The following is a 13278-nucleotide window of genomic DNA, read 5'->3' on the forward strand; positions in this document are numbered from 1 at the left end:
TCCTATTCTTATTATTTGTAAAGAAGTTTAAGGCTACATTGTGAAACAAGACATGTTTCTAATTAGATTATCTTTTGTAAATCAATAGGATATTAATATTTTGAAATAATTAGTCAATAAATTTCCAAATATGGTATTTTATTGCCCTGTTCTCATATCTTCATTCAATGTCCAATCCATTGTTATTTTAATTTATGAGAATGTGCATAAGCACTTCTTTTCAGACAGGTTACCTTTCAAATCTACAAAAGCATGCTAAGTAGCATATATTCCATATCTGTATTTTTCATTGTTGGGAAATGTGTCCTAAAGCTAATTGTCTATCTGTAGACGATTAAGCTCTTTGTAATTTGTATGTGAATTATTAATGAATAAAAGTTATTTTGGCAAGTTTATCATAAAAGTGCATCTTCCTTTGAACTCTTGTGTTATGATGAAGTCTTTAGAACTATAATATAATCGATAAAAGAGGATTTATCGAATAGTTCTTAAATTGATTCGCGATCAAATGATACGTTATTAACAAGAATAATAACATTTATTGAGTATAGGTCGTTGTGTGCTATATGGGTTAGTTATCCTCTTAATCAAGGAGTGTGGAGACACTGATATGGCATACAGGTGAGATATATGAGTACATTATCACTGAATACTGACTTACCTGTGGAGCATTCTGCTTTAAGGGCACCTCACGAAGGATATGGGCATAAGTGTCTCTCCGACCTAAGATCACTACGGTGACTTGCGAACAACTCACAGTGCTTTGATGCTAGACTATCTGTATTTCTAATATAGTGACGGAAGGCTATTGGGTACAGTCAAGTACTTGTGAAGTCGGTGTGTGAGTCAAGATGAGATTGACCTCTCTAGTTTACAGGAGTTAATGCATCACTGTATCTCAATCTAGTAAAACCTTGATCAAGGTAATCATTGTGATTTGTCACAAGATTTGAAAAAAATTGAAATATAATGAGGATGACTATTCCAGGATTGACAGTTAAATCCTAGGTCATCTTGAGCATTAGGATCAAAGAGATGAATTATGTGGTAACCATATGTCGAGATTCTTGAATGTTGCTTTTCAATTATTCGATCTATCCGGACGTCGGGTATCATTGCTAGATGGTCACTTCAATTAGTATAGGAAGTGGTTCCTATGCTACCGATTTAGTGTTTGAACCTATGAAGTCACGCACAAAGTCAAACAATGTAGAAAAAAATTGATCGGATATTTATGTATTCAATTTGGAAGTATGAGACTTGATTAAATATATAGATTCACTTAATTAAGAATTAAGTTATGGGTCGTACGGAATTAATTACTAACTATGTGCAACTAGCACTGCACATGAGGCGCAGGTTTGATTCTGAGGATAAATTTGATCAAATCTATAATTCAAGGAATTATGAGAGATTGGATTTGAGTCCTAATTACTTTCGATCAGATCTAAGTTAATTGGGCTTGATTTTATTGAGGCTAAATTAAGTTAAATATCCAAGCTGGACTTGGACCTAAATCCTAATTAGATTAGGATTAGTAGCCTTTTCGAATTTGGTTCGAACTCCGATTCGAATTGGATTCGAATTGAGTACAAATTTGAACCAAATCAAATTTGGTACACTTAGCCATGATTATCAGGTAATCTCTCACCTATTGGGCCGACCAAGATGGAGGAGAGGGCGTTGGAAACAGCCCCCTCCCCTTGGGCTTGCGGCATGGTGAAGGGAGGCGCAAGTTGGCAGCAGAACTTAGATCAAGCGAAGAAATATGACAGCAATGTTGTATGAACTATGAAGCATCATTTGACCCAATTTTGACTAAATTCTTAGCTGCATACCACCTTTATGTTTCAATCCTTCTGGTTTGCGAGGATTCTATATGTTAGGAAGTAATGGATTTCTAGCTGTGTCTAATCCAGGATCAAGATTGTACGCAAGATCATGTGACACATTTCCTTTTGTACCATATGATATCGCTATGTTGTAGAATTTGGATTATATCAGGCGATCACATGGAATTTAGTCTTCTCTCTTCCGCATGCATTTGTGAATTCATTTTTGAGTTGATGCTTATGACAAGTCTCTAGAAGACTAGAACATTTGAACTTTTCTTCTAGACTTCTGAAATTGCAGTTTATAATGGACAGAGTGAATGAGCAATTTGAATGCCACAAGATGCATTTTTTTGACAGCAAGCATAAGTATATTGCAAATGTTGAACAAACATTTAATCAGCTTCCTTGTATCTGTGCATTTTGCTTTACATAAATATCAGTCTTCTTTTTCTTATCAGTTGAGTCAATAGAAATGTCAATCTATGAACTACTGCTATCTCAGGTCTTTTTGCCAGTCTCTTGTTGTGAATGTTTTGAAATTTGTAGGGAATTGCTTTGGTAATTTTAGATGTTAATATGGTGTTACAACTTTATTGTTGATATCAATTAGCCTATACAAATCACTTTAATAGGCAAATGGCTATTTATTTGCTCTCTAAGGTTTCCTTTGCATTTGAAGGTTTATGGTGCCTTTAGAATGTATGTCAAAATGCTGCTCATGTGGGACTCAAAAATTCAGATAGATGGTGGTGGCAATAATGATGTCAGTACGTCTATGCTTGAAGTTAGAAATTTAGTTATTCTCAGGGTATGGTAATTTGAACATGGTTCCTTAATGTTACTAATCTAGAAAGTCACTGTTTTGAATTCTAAATTATGAAGTAACCATTCTGTATTATGACAGCATAATTCTGTCATTTCTTCAAATGCCGACTTGGGTGTTTATGGTCAAGGACTTCTCAAGTTGTCTGGTCAGGGTGATGGAATCAAAGCTCAGCGACTTTTCCTGTCTCTGTTTTATAACATTGAAGTAAGATCTTTGTGTTTGATTCTTGCTTTTTTTTTTGTTATCATAATTTTGAAATTAATATGTTGATTGCCTAAAGAAATTGTGCTCTTCCTTTTTGTTAATTAACATATGTTCTATTTTCATGGTGATACCATTCACTTGAATTGAAGTGCGAACACTACTAAACAATGGAATCACCCACATGTGGTAATGCTGTAACTGTGATGTAAATAAATATGCAAGAGCAAAATGTGAAGAAGCATTCTATAGGTTCTAATAAAGGGTATAAGTGGTATGTTAGTATCTTACATGGTTTTGACTGCTGGTATCATGAATATATTATCCATTTTGAAAAATATTTACTTGTACAGATAAATATGATGATGGGTTTGCATTAGTTCATCTACTAATTAATCCAAATATGGTTGTTAATTTATGTTAGTTGCTTTACATTTAGTGGAGGACATAAATATCCCACTCAGGTTTCTGGTTATATGTGAGCATCTGAACATCAACTTATCAAATTTATTATATTAGGTCTGATTGAACTCAGCTAGTGTTTGGATGTGCTTGTGATCAAGGTTTTAAATCGCATGTAAGTTCCTCTTTCTCGTTCGAGGGTAGGAGGACTTGTTTTTCACTATTCTAAGATCGGACTTTCTTACCTCTCTTACCGCTGCTCGGATCATTATGACTGGAGGAAGCTCATTCGACAACCATAATAGGCGGATGGGGTTGTCCCATTTTTCCCATGGAACAGGACGTGCCACTGTCCCGCCCCATCCCGACACCTGGGATAGAAGATGTCCCAAGGTATCCTGATTGGGATGCTGGGACACTAGCGGGATGGCCCTATCCCAACACATGTGATAGTATCCCATCAGTGTACCACTGGGATCTGAATCCTTGCTTGTGATATTAAATCCCCTCGTCTTTAATCTCTCTTCTTTAGTTTGTTTATATTATCTACATGATAATAAAGTTTCCCGTTACTTGCTTTCATTGTTTAGTTGGCATGTTATCCAAAATATGTATTCATAGTGTGTCTTCATTCATAAGTTTAGTTGACAATTTGATTTGAAAATTCAAACCTCCTACTGGGAAGATAAGCCTGATTTAAAGCCTTGCTTATATATCTATATATTTATTTATATTTTGTTTTGTTCCATAATCATGTAATTAACTTGAGTTGTCAATTTGTCATATTGAAATTTTACTCGGAATGTTATTTTTTTCAAGACTAATTCTTATTAATAGTTGAACCATGGCTAAGTACTTGATTGCTTTTTCAAGATGCAATGTCGAAGCTAGTCCTGATCAGATTATTTTTATAGTCCATAGCAAGGTTTGCTGTGCCGGTACCGATGGCCGTTCCAGCCGGCGGCACGGCATGGTATGGCCCTATACTGGACCGGCGCGAACCGACGAAGGCAAAGAAAGCGAATCGGGAGAAGAAAAAGAGAGAGAGAAATAAAGAGAAGGGTGAAGAAAGAAAAGGAGGGAGGGGAACTCATCGGAGATGCCGTCAGACATCCTTCGGCTAGCCGTCGTGGCTGTCGGATGGTGCACTCCGCGCTTGCGGTGCCGCAGGTGTGAAACAGGGGCGATGCCCCTGTTTCACGACTATTTTTTTTAAAAAAGCTGGAAATATTTGAATCTGGCAATCAGTTTGCCGAATTCATTGTTTTGGCCTTTTCTTTTTAAAAATTCCAAAGTGAAGCCAACAAATTAATTGTTGGCTTCACTATTCATCTTGTTTTTAAAAAGAACGATGAATAGGGGTTGTCGCCTCTATTCCGCAGTCGTGGCTTTGTCCGACCAGTTGCCACGATGGCTACCCGGCAAACACTGATGGCCCTTCCGCCGGCTGCGCGTACTATGGTATGTCGCTCTCCCCTCTGAGCTCTCTCTCTCTCTTTCTCGCTCTTGTAAAAACCCTATCGGGCGATAACTGGACCGCGGAAGCCCTCCGGTGGCCGTAGCGGGCCATCGCCGGCCTCTGGCGGCTAGGGCTTTCCCTCTCCTCTCCTCTCTCTCTCTCTTGCTCTCTTTCCCTCTCCCTCCTCCGGTATACCGGTTTTGTCGACCGAACCGTGCCGGTTCCCCATCGATCCAGTACGGTACGGAGTGTACCGGCCGGTACAGAATTTCTTGGTCCATAGTGTGTTGAAGCTGTGAATCCGGCCTAACATATCACATGCCTTCAGCAAACTGCTGAACGAACAATTAGTCTAACATGAGACTGTTGAACTTCATATTGGAAGATTGATGCAAGAAGCCACTTTAGTTTGTCTCACATCTAGATCATAAATGACGACTTGATGCATAACTTTCATGTCAAACTCCTGCAAAAATGCAATATTCAACCACGCATTAATTTTGCTCTGGGGTCTGCAGTAGTCCATTTGCCAGCACAGTAAGTGACTGGGAATTTTTAAATAGATGTTGAGGAACAAGGTACGACTTCATGTACCAAACTGGACGATACGGGGGTGTAGGGGGGGGGGGTTGATACCAAGATGGTGTACCTTGTTGAGGAGCCTCAAATGACGCTTTGAAGTGGTGGGTTTGTATCATTTTCTAGCCTGCTCGCTGTTCTAATCATGGAACCTTTATCAAATAGTTGCTGCTTAAAGATTAAAAACTTATTTTATGCAGAATTTCATATGTATCTCATCTTTGGTTGTTTCACTTGGTTATACCTTTTTAGGTACTTCTTGGATAATCAACATTAATATGTATGTTTCATGTTTTTGTAAGCGGACTCCAGTCACTCCACTAATAATGAAGTAATAACAAAACTGCATCTTTTATTTTGATCTTTCTTTCTTAGGGCAATTTTTTACAGTATTTTTTTTTATGGATTAAAAACTTGATATTCTCATACCAATGCATTATAATTTCAATAGTTAGGTGATAAAGGCAGTGGCATGTTTAATATTGATATCTAGGAATTGGTTGCTGAGAAAGTGAAAGAAAAATAAAATTTTTCTCTAGTGGGAAAAAAAAAAGAAAAAGTAAGTTGACAATTTCTACTGTTTAATTGTAGAACAAAACGAAGGAGAAAATTGTTGAGAAGAGCTTTTCTTTTATATGGTGAGGTTGATTTTTATGTTGCTTAAACTTCCCATGGCGGACTATTTTTGCTTTTCTTTTTTAAAATCACTCTCTTAGGAAAGAAAAATCTTAGGATGACTAGAAATAATTTTGGCCTCAAATTTTCTATGAAAATTCTGTTTGATTTTTTTGACCACCAAACATTAGAAAAGAAGATTGTGATATAACTAATTTTCTCGTCTTTTGCTTTCTTAGCAACCAAAGAAAGCCTTGGAATCTGCAACCAAGGTATGCCATACTGTACTGAGTAGAGCTTTATGGGATGCATTTTACTGCACTGGTACTAAGTTGATATGTGGTATGGGGGAGTACCGACACTTGGTACACTAAACCGCCCCCGTACTGGACATACCGGCACAATAACAGGGTGGCACTGGTGTGAGGCTTGGTATCGAGATGGCGTACCTTGTCTGCAACCAAAAAAGTTGTAGGGCTTTGTTTGGATACTGATTAAGTGGAGGTTATCTACTTAACCAGCCAAACTCTCATTTTGCCTTCTTACTTCTAAACCTTTTTTTCCACAACATAACCTACTAACCCTGAAATATCAAACAGGGGATATTTTGAACTTATGGATAAGTGATTAAGGGATGGTTACCTGGAGTTAAAAGTAGTTAGCCCCTAGATAGCTAGTCAGCATCCAAACTCAAAAATGTTTGACAAGTGTCTGCCGCACCTATAATGGTCCAGTACAGATTATTCATGCTGGATGTTAGGTTCCAGGCAACATTGTGCATATGCTAAAGTACTTATGTGGGATGATCAAACATTCATTAGGAAGAATTTTGTAGTCAAAAGATGTATTCTAATTGCTTAGAAATTGGGATTGGTCTCAAAGAGCCATGATGAACATTATAAGTAGTTGTTGCAATGCATTTGCTGCAAGGTCATCTCTTTTCACTGGTACGAGGTGAACAACTTCTGTATATTCAGGAGGTGCCATAGTGTATCTGTACGTTGTAAATCTATTTAATGAGACAAACAATCTGAATATTTTAAATGTGGGGTTAATATTGGAGAATAACTATCTAGAAATCAGAAAACTAACACTTAGATGGTGGAACACAATATTAGTGGAAATACAGCTTTATTTGAGGTCTTAGTTCAATTTGATGTGAAGTGATAACTTGGTTTCGTAATTTTCAGTTCTTGGGTCTGCTATAGGGATGAATGGAGGATAGACAAAGACAGTTAAAAGTAAACTCAGTCGACGAAGGGTAGATCTTAAGATAATTTGTACTGGAAGAATGCTTTGAGGCCATCTGTTTATCTTTGGACCCATGGTTTCATATTAGGCAATTTGACAGGATAGGAAATAAAGAGCATTACATAAGAGAAGTAATGTGAGAAGTTGGATATTGTACGGAGCAGAATGCTAAGGTGGAGAAAGTGGTGGTGAGCTGATTGATATGGTATGGAATGTATTAGAATCTGAGTTCGTTCCTTAAACAGAAGGAGCTTGGACATTTTTTCAGGGTTAATGAAAGAGGACGCAAACACTACATGGATGACTTGTAGGAAACACCTTGATATTTAATCAGTGGATGGAAGGAAGTCGATGCCAGATCGATGGGATGAAGCATTATTAAGTGTTGAACATGGTTTATTGATACTGCGATTTGGGTGCATACTGGTAACAAAGTGATATGGTTAATATGTACCACAGTATGCTCCTGAATCTACTTGTATACTCCGTGTCAATGTGGCATATCATGCAGCATGGTATTTTGTGGTCAGTATTTCAGTACTTGCTGTTGAAATTATTGTGGGTCCTCAGGCTGCAAGTTTCTAATATATATTGCTAAATTTTTTTATATTATAATTGTGGTTTTATTCTTATTACCAAACTTTTTTTCATTTATCTACACCATATTGTTAAATTGTAGACTGTTAGAATATTATGTTTTAGATTTATTAGTTTTGTTTCGCATGTCATTTTTCTCATTGTGCAGGTTGGGCCAGGTTCTATACTGCAGGCTCCGCTAGATGATGAAATTGGAAGCAGCTTGTAAGTTAAAGTTGTGGTCCTTATGTAGAGATTAACATTTTACTTGATGGCTTTTATTTGTGGCCTTTACAACCCAAAATATAGCCTGAATTGTCCATTCAACAGGGCTGCTCAGTCACGCTGTGAGAGTCAAACATGCCCAAAGGAGTTAATCATGCCTCCTGATGATTGCCATGTGAATAATTCCTTATCTTACACCTTACAAGTAAGACATTATTGAAAACTTATATTTCCCCCACTAAAACTTCTCTAAGGTAGCTCCTGTGATCGCTTCCTTCAATTTGTAAAATTAAAGCATTTGATGGAGTATGTGGCACTTGGTCACATTGAATGGTGAAAGACTGGTAAATCAGACTCAGAAAGATGATGAAGGCTTGTTTTGGTTGGTCTCTCTTTTGAGTGCAATGCAATTATATCTTTATGATTATCTTCTTCTCTTAAATAACAAGATTATAGAAGATTAAACGTTCATTTAGAGCAACATTGTTTTAAAACCATTGAGACTTATATCTTGAATTGTCAATCAATAGGAAATTTTAATTGAAGCGTTTTGTTATGTCTCTTTAACATTTTGACAAATTTTACATATAAACCATTACCTGATGATGGGCTCATAGATTTGAGTATGTAACTATAGACTTTAGATTATAAGAAACATGTCTATGCCCTTCTCTGTCATTATTTTTTCGTAGATCATTATATCAATTATGGAATATTTATGGCATTCTAATTTAACTTACAAACTTATAAAATTTTGCAGATCTGTCGTGTTGAGGACCTCACTGTCAGTGGTTTAGTTTGGGGAAGTATCATTGACATTCACCGAGCAAGGACTGTCACCATTGAAGAGGATGGCATAATAACTGCATCAGAATTAGGTGATGCAACTTTTTTTTTATTTAATATTTGGTGAAGAAAATATCTGAGATAACTCTCTCTCTATCAATCTATCTCTTGCTCTCTCTCATATCAACTCTCCAATTTTAATTCCTTGGTAGGTTGTAAAGAGGGCATTGGCAAGGGAAAATTTTTAAAATATGGAGCTGGTGGGGGTGCTGGGCATGGAGGGAAGGGTGGCTCAGGGTTTTATAATGGGATGCTAGTTGAAGGTGGCCAAGAGTATGGTGATGCTGATCTCCCTTGTGAGTTGGGGAGTGGGAGTGGTGGCTCCAGTGAGTCAGTTGATAATGTTGCTGGTGGGGGAATGATAGGTGAGTACTTTCTACATGACATTTAAGTTTCCACACTATTGTTGAATTCTGAACGTCAATATGGATTTTATTTTATTAATCTCATAGATTATAGTCCTATAAGATTCCAGAATGTAAATTTTTATTAGTGGCATCACTATTTGCGTGAATGTGCAATCAGCATCATTTTTCTTGTTTTTAGTCAATCCCCATATCTTCTCTTAGTTTAATGACAATTTGGTGCTTGGATGGCCATTTGAGTTTTCATTCTATGCAAAAAAAGACAATGTGGTCCTTCAATAGAACCAAGATTGTCAAATTGCCTAGGTAAGGTGATGAACATTTGTATAGTCTAGATGGGCACCCAGGCTTTAAGGAGGCTGCCTAGGGAGGAAAGCTTTTCAAGATTTTATTATGCACACTTTTAATTATATGCATGAATAAGCATGTGACATGCTATATATGCTCTTTTTTTATCACATCTGGGATCATGAACTTATTTTTCACAGATCAAAATCTATTAGTAATGGCATTACTGCCTCTGCAACATCCAGCAAGTTTTATAGAATATAGCTAGGTAGCAAGAAGCAGAGTAGGAGACAAGCAGACAAGATGCTAACAAGCAGACCAAAGGGGAAAAGTTAGGAAAATGAGTAAAATAATGGCCAGATGGAGAAGACTTGCGGCCACCATTGGTGCTCATCAATGTTGGCTGGGCTGTTAGAAGGTTGGTGGTAGCTTTCACTTCCCTCCCGGTTGTCCCATAGGGGGCTTAAATCGGAAAAGAAAATAAGAAACAAAACCTTCTATAAGGTGGGGTTCAAGCAGGTTGGCCAATTTAAGCGCCCAAGTGGCCGCCCTGGGTGGCCACCTATTGTAGCACTAAATAGATATGGACTTTCTATTAATAAAATTCTACCTGCACCTATTAAACATGGTGCAATTAACCCACAAACATTCTGTTCTCTTAATATCTTATAATGGATTGTGTGACTGATGCAGTCCATAAATGTCATCACTTGTTGAGAACATATAGAAAAATTGATTCAAATAAAATGAAGGGTAAATTATGTTTTTAGCCCTCCAAGTTTAGGTCGTGTTTTTAAATAGTCCGTAAACTTCAGAAACCTCTAATTGAGTCCTTAGATTTGCACTGGTGTTTTAATGTCTCACCCTGTTGGCCAATTTCGGTCAATTTTTGGCATCGGAAAGTTGCACGTGATGCACACATAGCATTCTTTTCCTTGTTGGCACCAATATTAGCATATAGGTGATGATGTGGCATAACAGGTGGAAATTTTTGTTTTGATGACACAGCAATGGGTGATGATATGGCACATGGGTGATGACATGGCACCCAATACATGCCACAGTAGAATTTTCTATCCAAACTAGTCGTTGAGTGCCACCTCATCACCCATATACGACGTTATCATTGATATACCATAAAATATATTTTTGGTCCAAGTTTCACAAATGTTTTTACATGGTCCTTGTACGTTAAAAATCTATAATTAGGTCCCTTGATTTTCAAGTGTGACTTAATTTAGCCTTTCCCACCAATTTTGGCCAGTTTTTAGTATTAAGAAGTTGCATGTGATGCACATATGACGTGCCTTGTTGGTGGGATAAAAGATAGAGAGAGAGAGAGAGGCCATGTGATCGCAGGCTTGACTGAAAGGAGGCAACAATAGGCTCTAGTGGCGGACTCAGTGAGGGTGAGGACTTGGTGGAGGAGATTGGGGCAGAGCGGGTGCAGTGGCATGGTGAAGGCAGAGTAGAAAGAGGAGGGCCGCACAAGGAGGCAGGGGGGATAGGTTGTCACAAGGGCAAGGAAGGTGGGACTTGGTGATCATTGAGGGTGGAGGGGAATGACAGTCACCGAGGGTGGAGGAGGGGATGGGGGTTAGGTCATCCCGAGGATGGAGGAGGGGCCAGGTGCTAAAGATAGGGAAAAGGCCGAAGAGGAGGGGGCATATGGTCCTAATCAGAGTTTCCTGGGCATTCCTAGTGTCAAAAGTTGGCTAGAATCAGCCGAAAAGGCTGTATTGAATCACATTTGCAAACCAAGGGACCTAATTAGAGTTTTTTAAACTATAAGGACTGTTTAAAAATATTTCTGGAACTTAAAGGATCAAAAATATATTTTATGGTATATAGGTGATAACGTGGTGTATCGGTATGATGTGGTACTCAATGACTAGACAACTTTGGTCAGAAAATTTTGCTGTGGCACATGCTGCATGACACATCGTCATCCGTATACCATATCATCACTCATATGCTGGATCATCAAAATAAAAATTTCCACCCATCATGTTATGTCATTACTTATATGCTGATAATGGTGCTGGTAAGGAAAAGAATGCCATGTATGCATCACGTTTAACTTTCCGATGGCGGAATTGGCCGAAAGGACAACATTAAAACACCAGTGAAACTTAAGGATTATAGGTTTTTGAAGTTTAGGGACCATTTAAAAATATGATTTAAACTTGGGGGACTAAAAGCATAATTTATTCTAAAATAAACAAACTTAAAGAATCCACAAACTTATTTCACATTTCAAATCATTGATTGATCCTCTTCATTTTTCGGCTTCAAAATGCTAGATTCAATGGCAAGGAGAAAAGGGCACTGATGAAGTGTTTTGAATTGGTGCTTCTATGTTTTCAAGTAGCTTGCTTTGGTATCTAATGGGATTAAACTTCTGTTGAAGCATTTCCTGGGATATTTCTTTGCACAAGTTGATACTAAATAATGACAGGCATGCAGTTTTAGTACTTTGACAACCAAATTGCAGTAAAAAGATAAGAGGACAAGGATCTTAAATAAGTGGATTGAATTCAAGGGTGGAACCGCTGAAGCATCTAGTGTTCGTGGTTAGCCTGGCACTATTGCACGTGAAATGTCATGCTTAGCATGCACGGGCATGGCAGCATTCCTAGTTATGGCATTCTGCCAGTGATACAGGCTGGTAAGGCACTCGCATGATATATATGGTGCTGTGCTATTTCAACCAGCAAATTAAATTCTATTTTGGTTTGCAAACAATGAAACTTAAGCCTATTGTAATTTTCTACTTAAAACTAAAATTTATCTTAATTTGAATTACATTGGTTTAATTCATTTCCTAAAGTTGATCTGATGTTGGAGATTACCTAAGTTATCTCAATCTTGGGTTTGAGTCCAAGGTTTGCCATACCGTGCCGAACCGGCCGGTACACTCTATCTCGTATAGGATCGGTGGGGAACCGGCACGATTCGGCCGGTAAAATCGGTACACCGGCGGTACTGAAGACAAAAGAATGGAAAGTGAGAAAGAGAGAGAGAGGAGGGGAGGGAGGGAGGGAGGTGGGAGCCACCGGAGGCCGGCGGTGGCCGGCTGCGGCCGTCGGAGGACTTTCGCGCCCCGTATCACCCGATAGGGTTTTCAAGAGAGCAAGAAAGAGAGAGAGAGCGCTTGGAGGGGGGCGGAGAACCTACCAGACAGATGGTGCCTCCGTTGCGAGGCTCCCGGTGGCCGGCGAGCCGATGCCGACGGCCTGAGGGCGGTCGAGCGGGCGGAGCACTCCTGCGGTGCCGCGCGCGTGGACTGCACCCTCCGGCGGCCACGACGGCTAGTCGGAGGCCGTCCGGCGGCCCCACTAGCTCCTTCCCCTCCCTCTTTTTTTTTTCTTCCTCTCTCTTTCTCTTTTTTTCTTCCGGTTTGGGTCGTCAGTTCGGTACGGTATGAAACCATACCGAACCATACCGTCGGTCGGCCGAAACGGCCGGCGGTACCGGTTTAGCATACCTTGGTTTGAGTCATTTGAAGTGAAGGTTTTATGGAGGGCTAATCACATTCACATGCTTGCTTTAATTTATTTTAGCAGGCTTCTTTTGGCCTTAGCTGACCTGCCATTGGTAGAAAACAAGAGAAAAAGCTAGATGGATTGCCATAGGTTAAAGGTCAAACATCTTACAACCAAAGTACCTATTGCACAGTTGCACCTAGGTTTGCAGCTATATCTTCGAAGCATGAAATCATGCTATGGAAAAGAGCTGAATCTCTTCTTTTATTACTCAAGTGCCAGTTACAGTCAAGGGTAGCCCTTTAGAGTGTTAGGAGTATAGGAC

General features: G+C 38.8%; 1 protein-coding gene across 4 annotated transcripts in view; it reads left to right on the forward strand.

The window, feature by feature from the left end:
* The window catches only part of LOC105043812 (uncharacterized), a 54333-nt gene that overhangs the window by 18593 nt on the left and 22462 nt on the right, over positions 1 to 13278 (forward strand). For all 4 annotated transcript variants that reach the window (XM_019850040.3, XM_010921530.4, XM_019850041.3 and 1 more), the window contains exons 7-12: positions 2515 to 2643; positions 2740 to 2865; positions 7914 to 7969; positions 8075 to 8174; positions 8730 to 8847; positions 8968 to 9180. In XM_019850040.3, coding sequence (XP_019705599.1) covers positions 2515 to 2643; positions 2740 to 2865; positions 7914 to 7969; positions 8075 to 8174; positions 8730 to 8847; positions 8968 to 9180 — 742 coding nt within the window. The remainder of the gene's footprint in view (positions 1 to 2514; positions 2644 to 2739; positions 2866 to 7913; positions 7970 to 8074; positions 8175 to 8729; positions 8848 to 8967; positions 9181 to 13278) is intronic.

This window comes from Elaeis guineensis, chromosome 4 (assembly GCF_000442705.2).
Source record: "Elaeis guineensis isolate ETL-2024a chromosome 4, EG11, whole genome shotgun sequence".
Classification (NCBI taxonomy): domain Eukaryota; kingdom Viridiplantae; phylum Streptophyta; class Magnoliopsida; order Arecales; family Arecaceae; genus Elaeis; species Elaeis guineensis.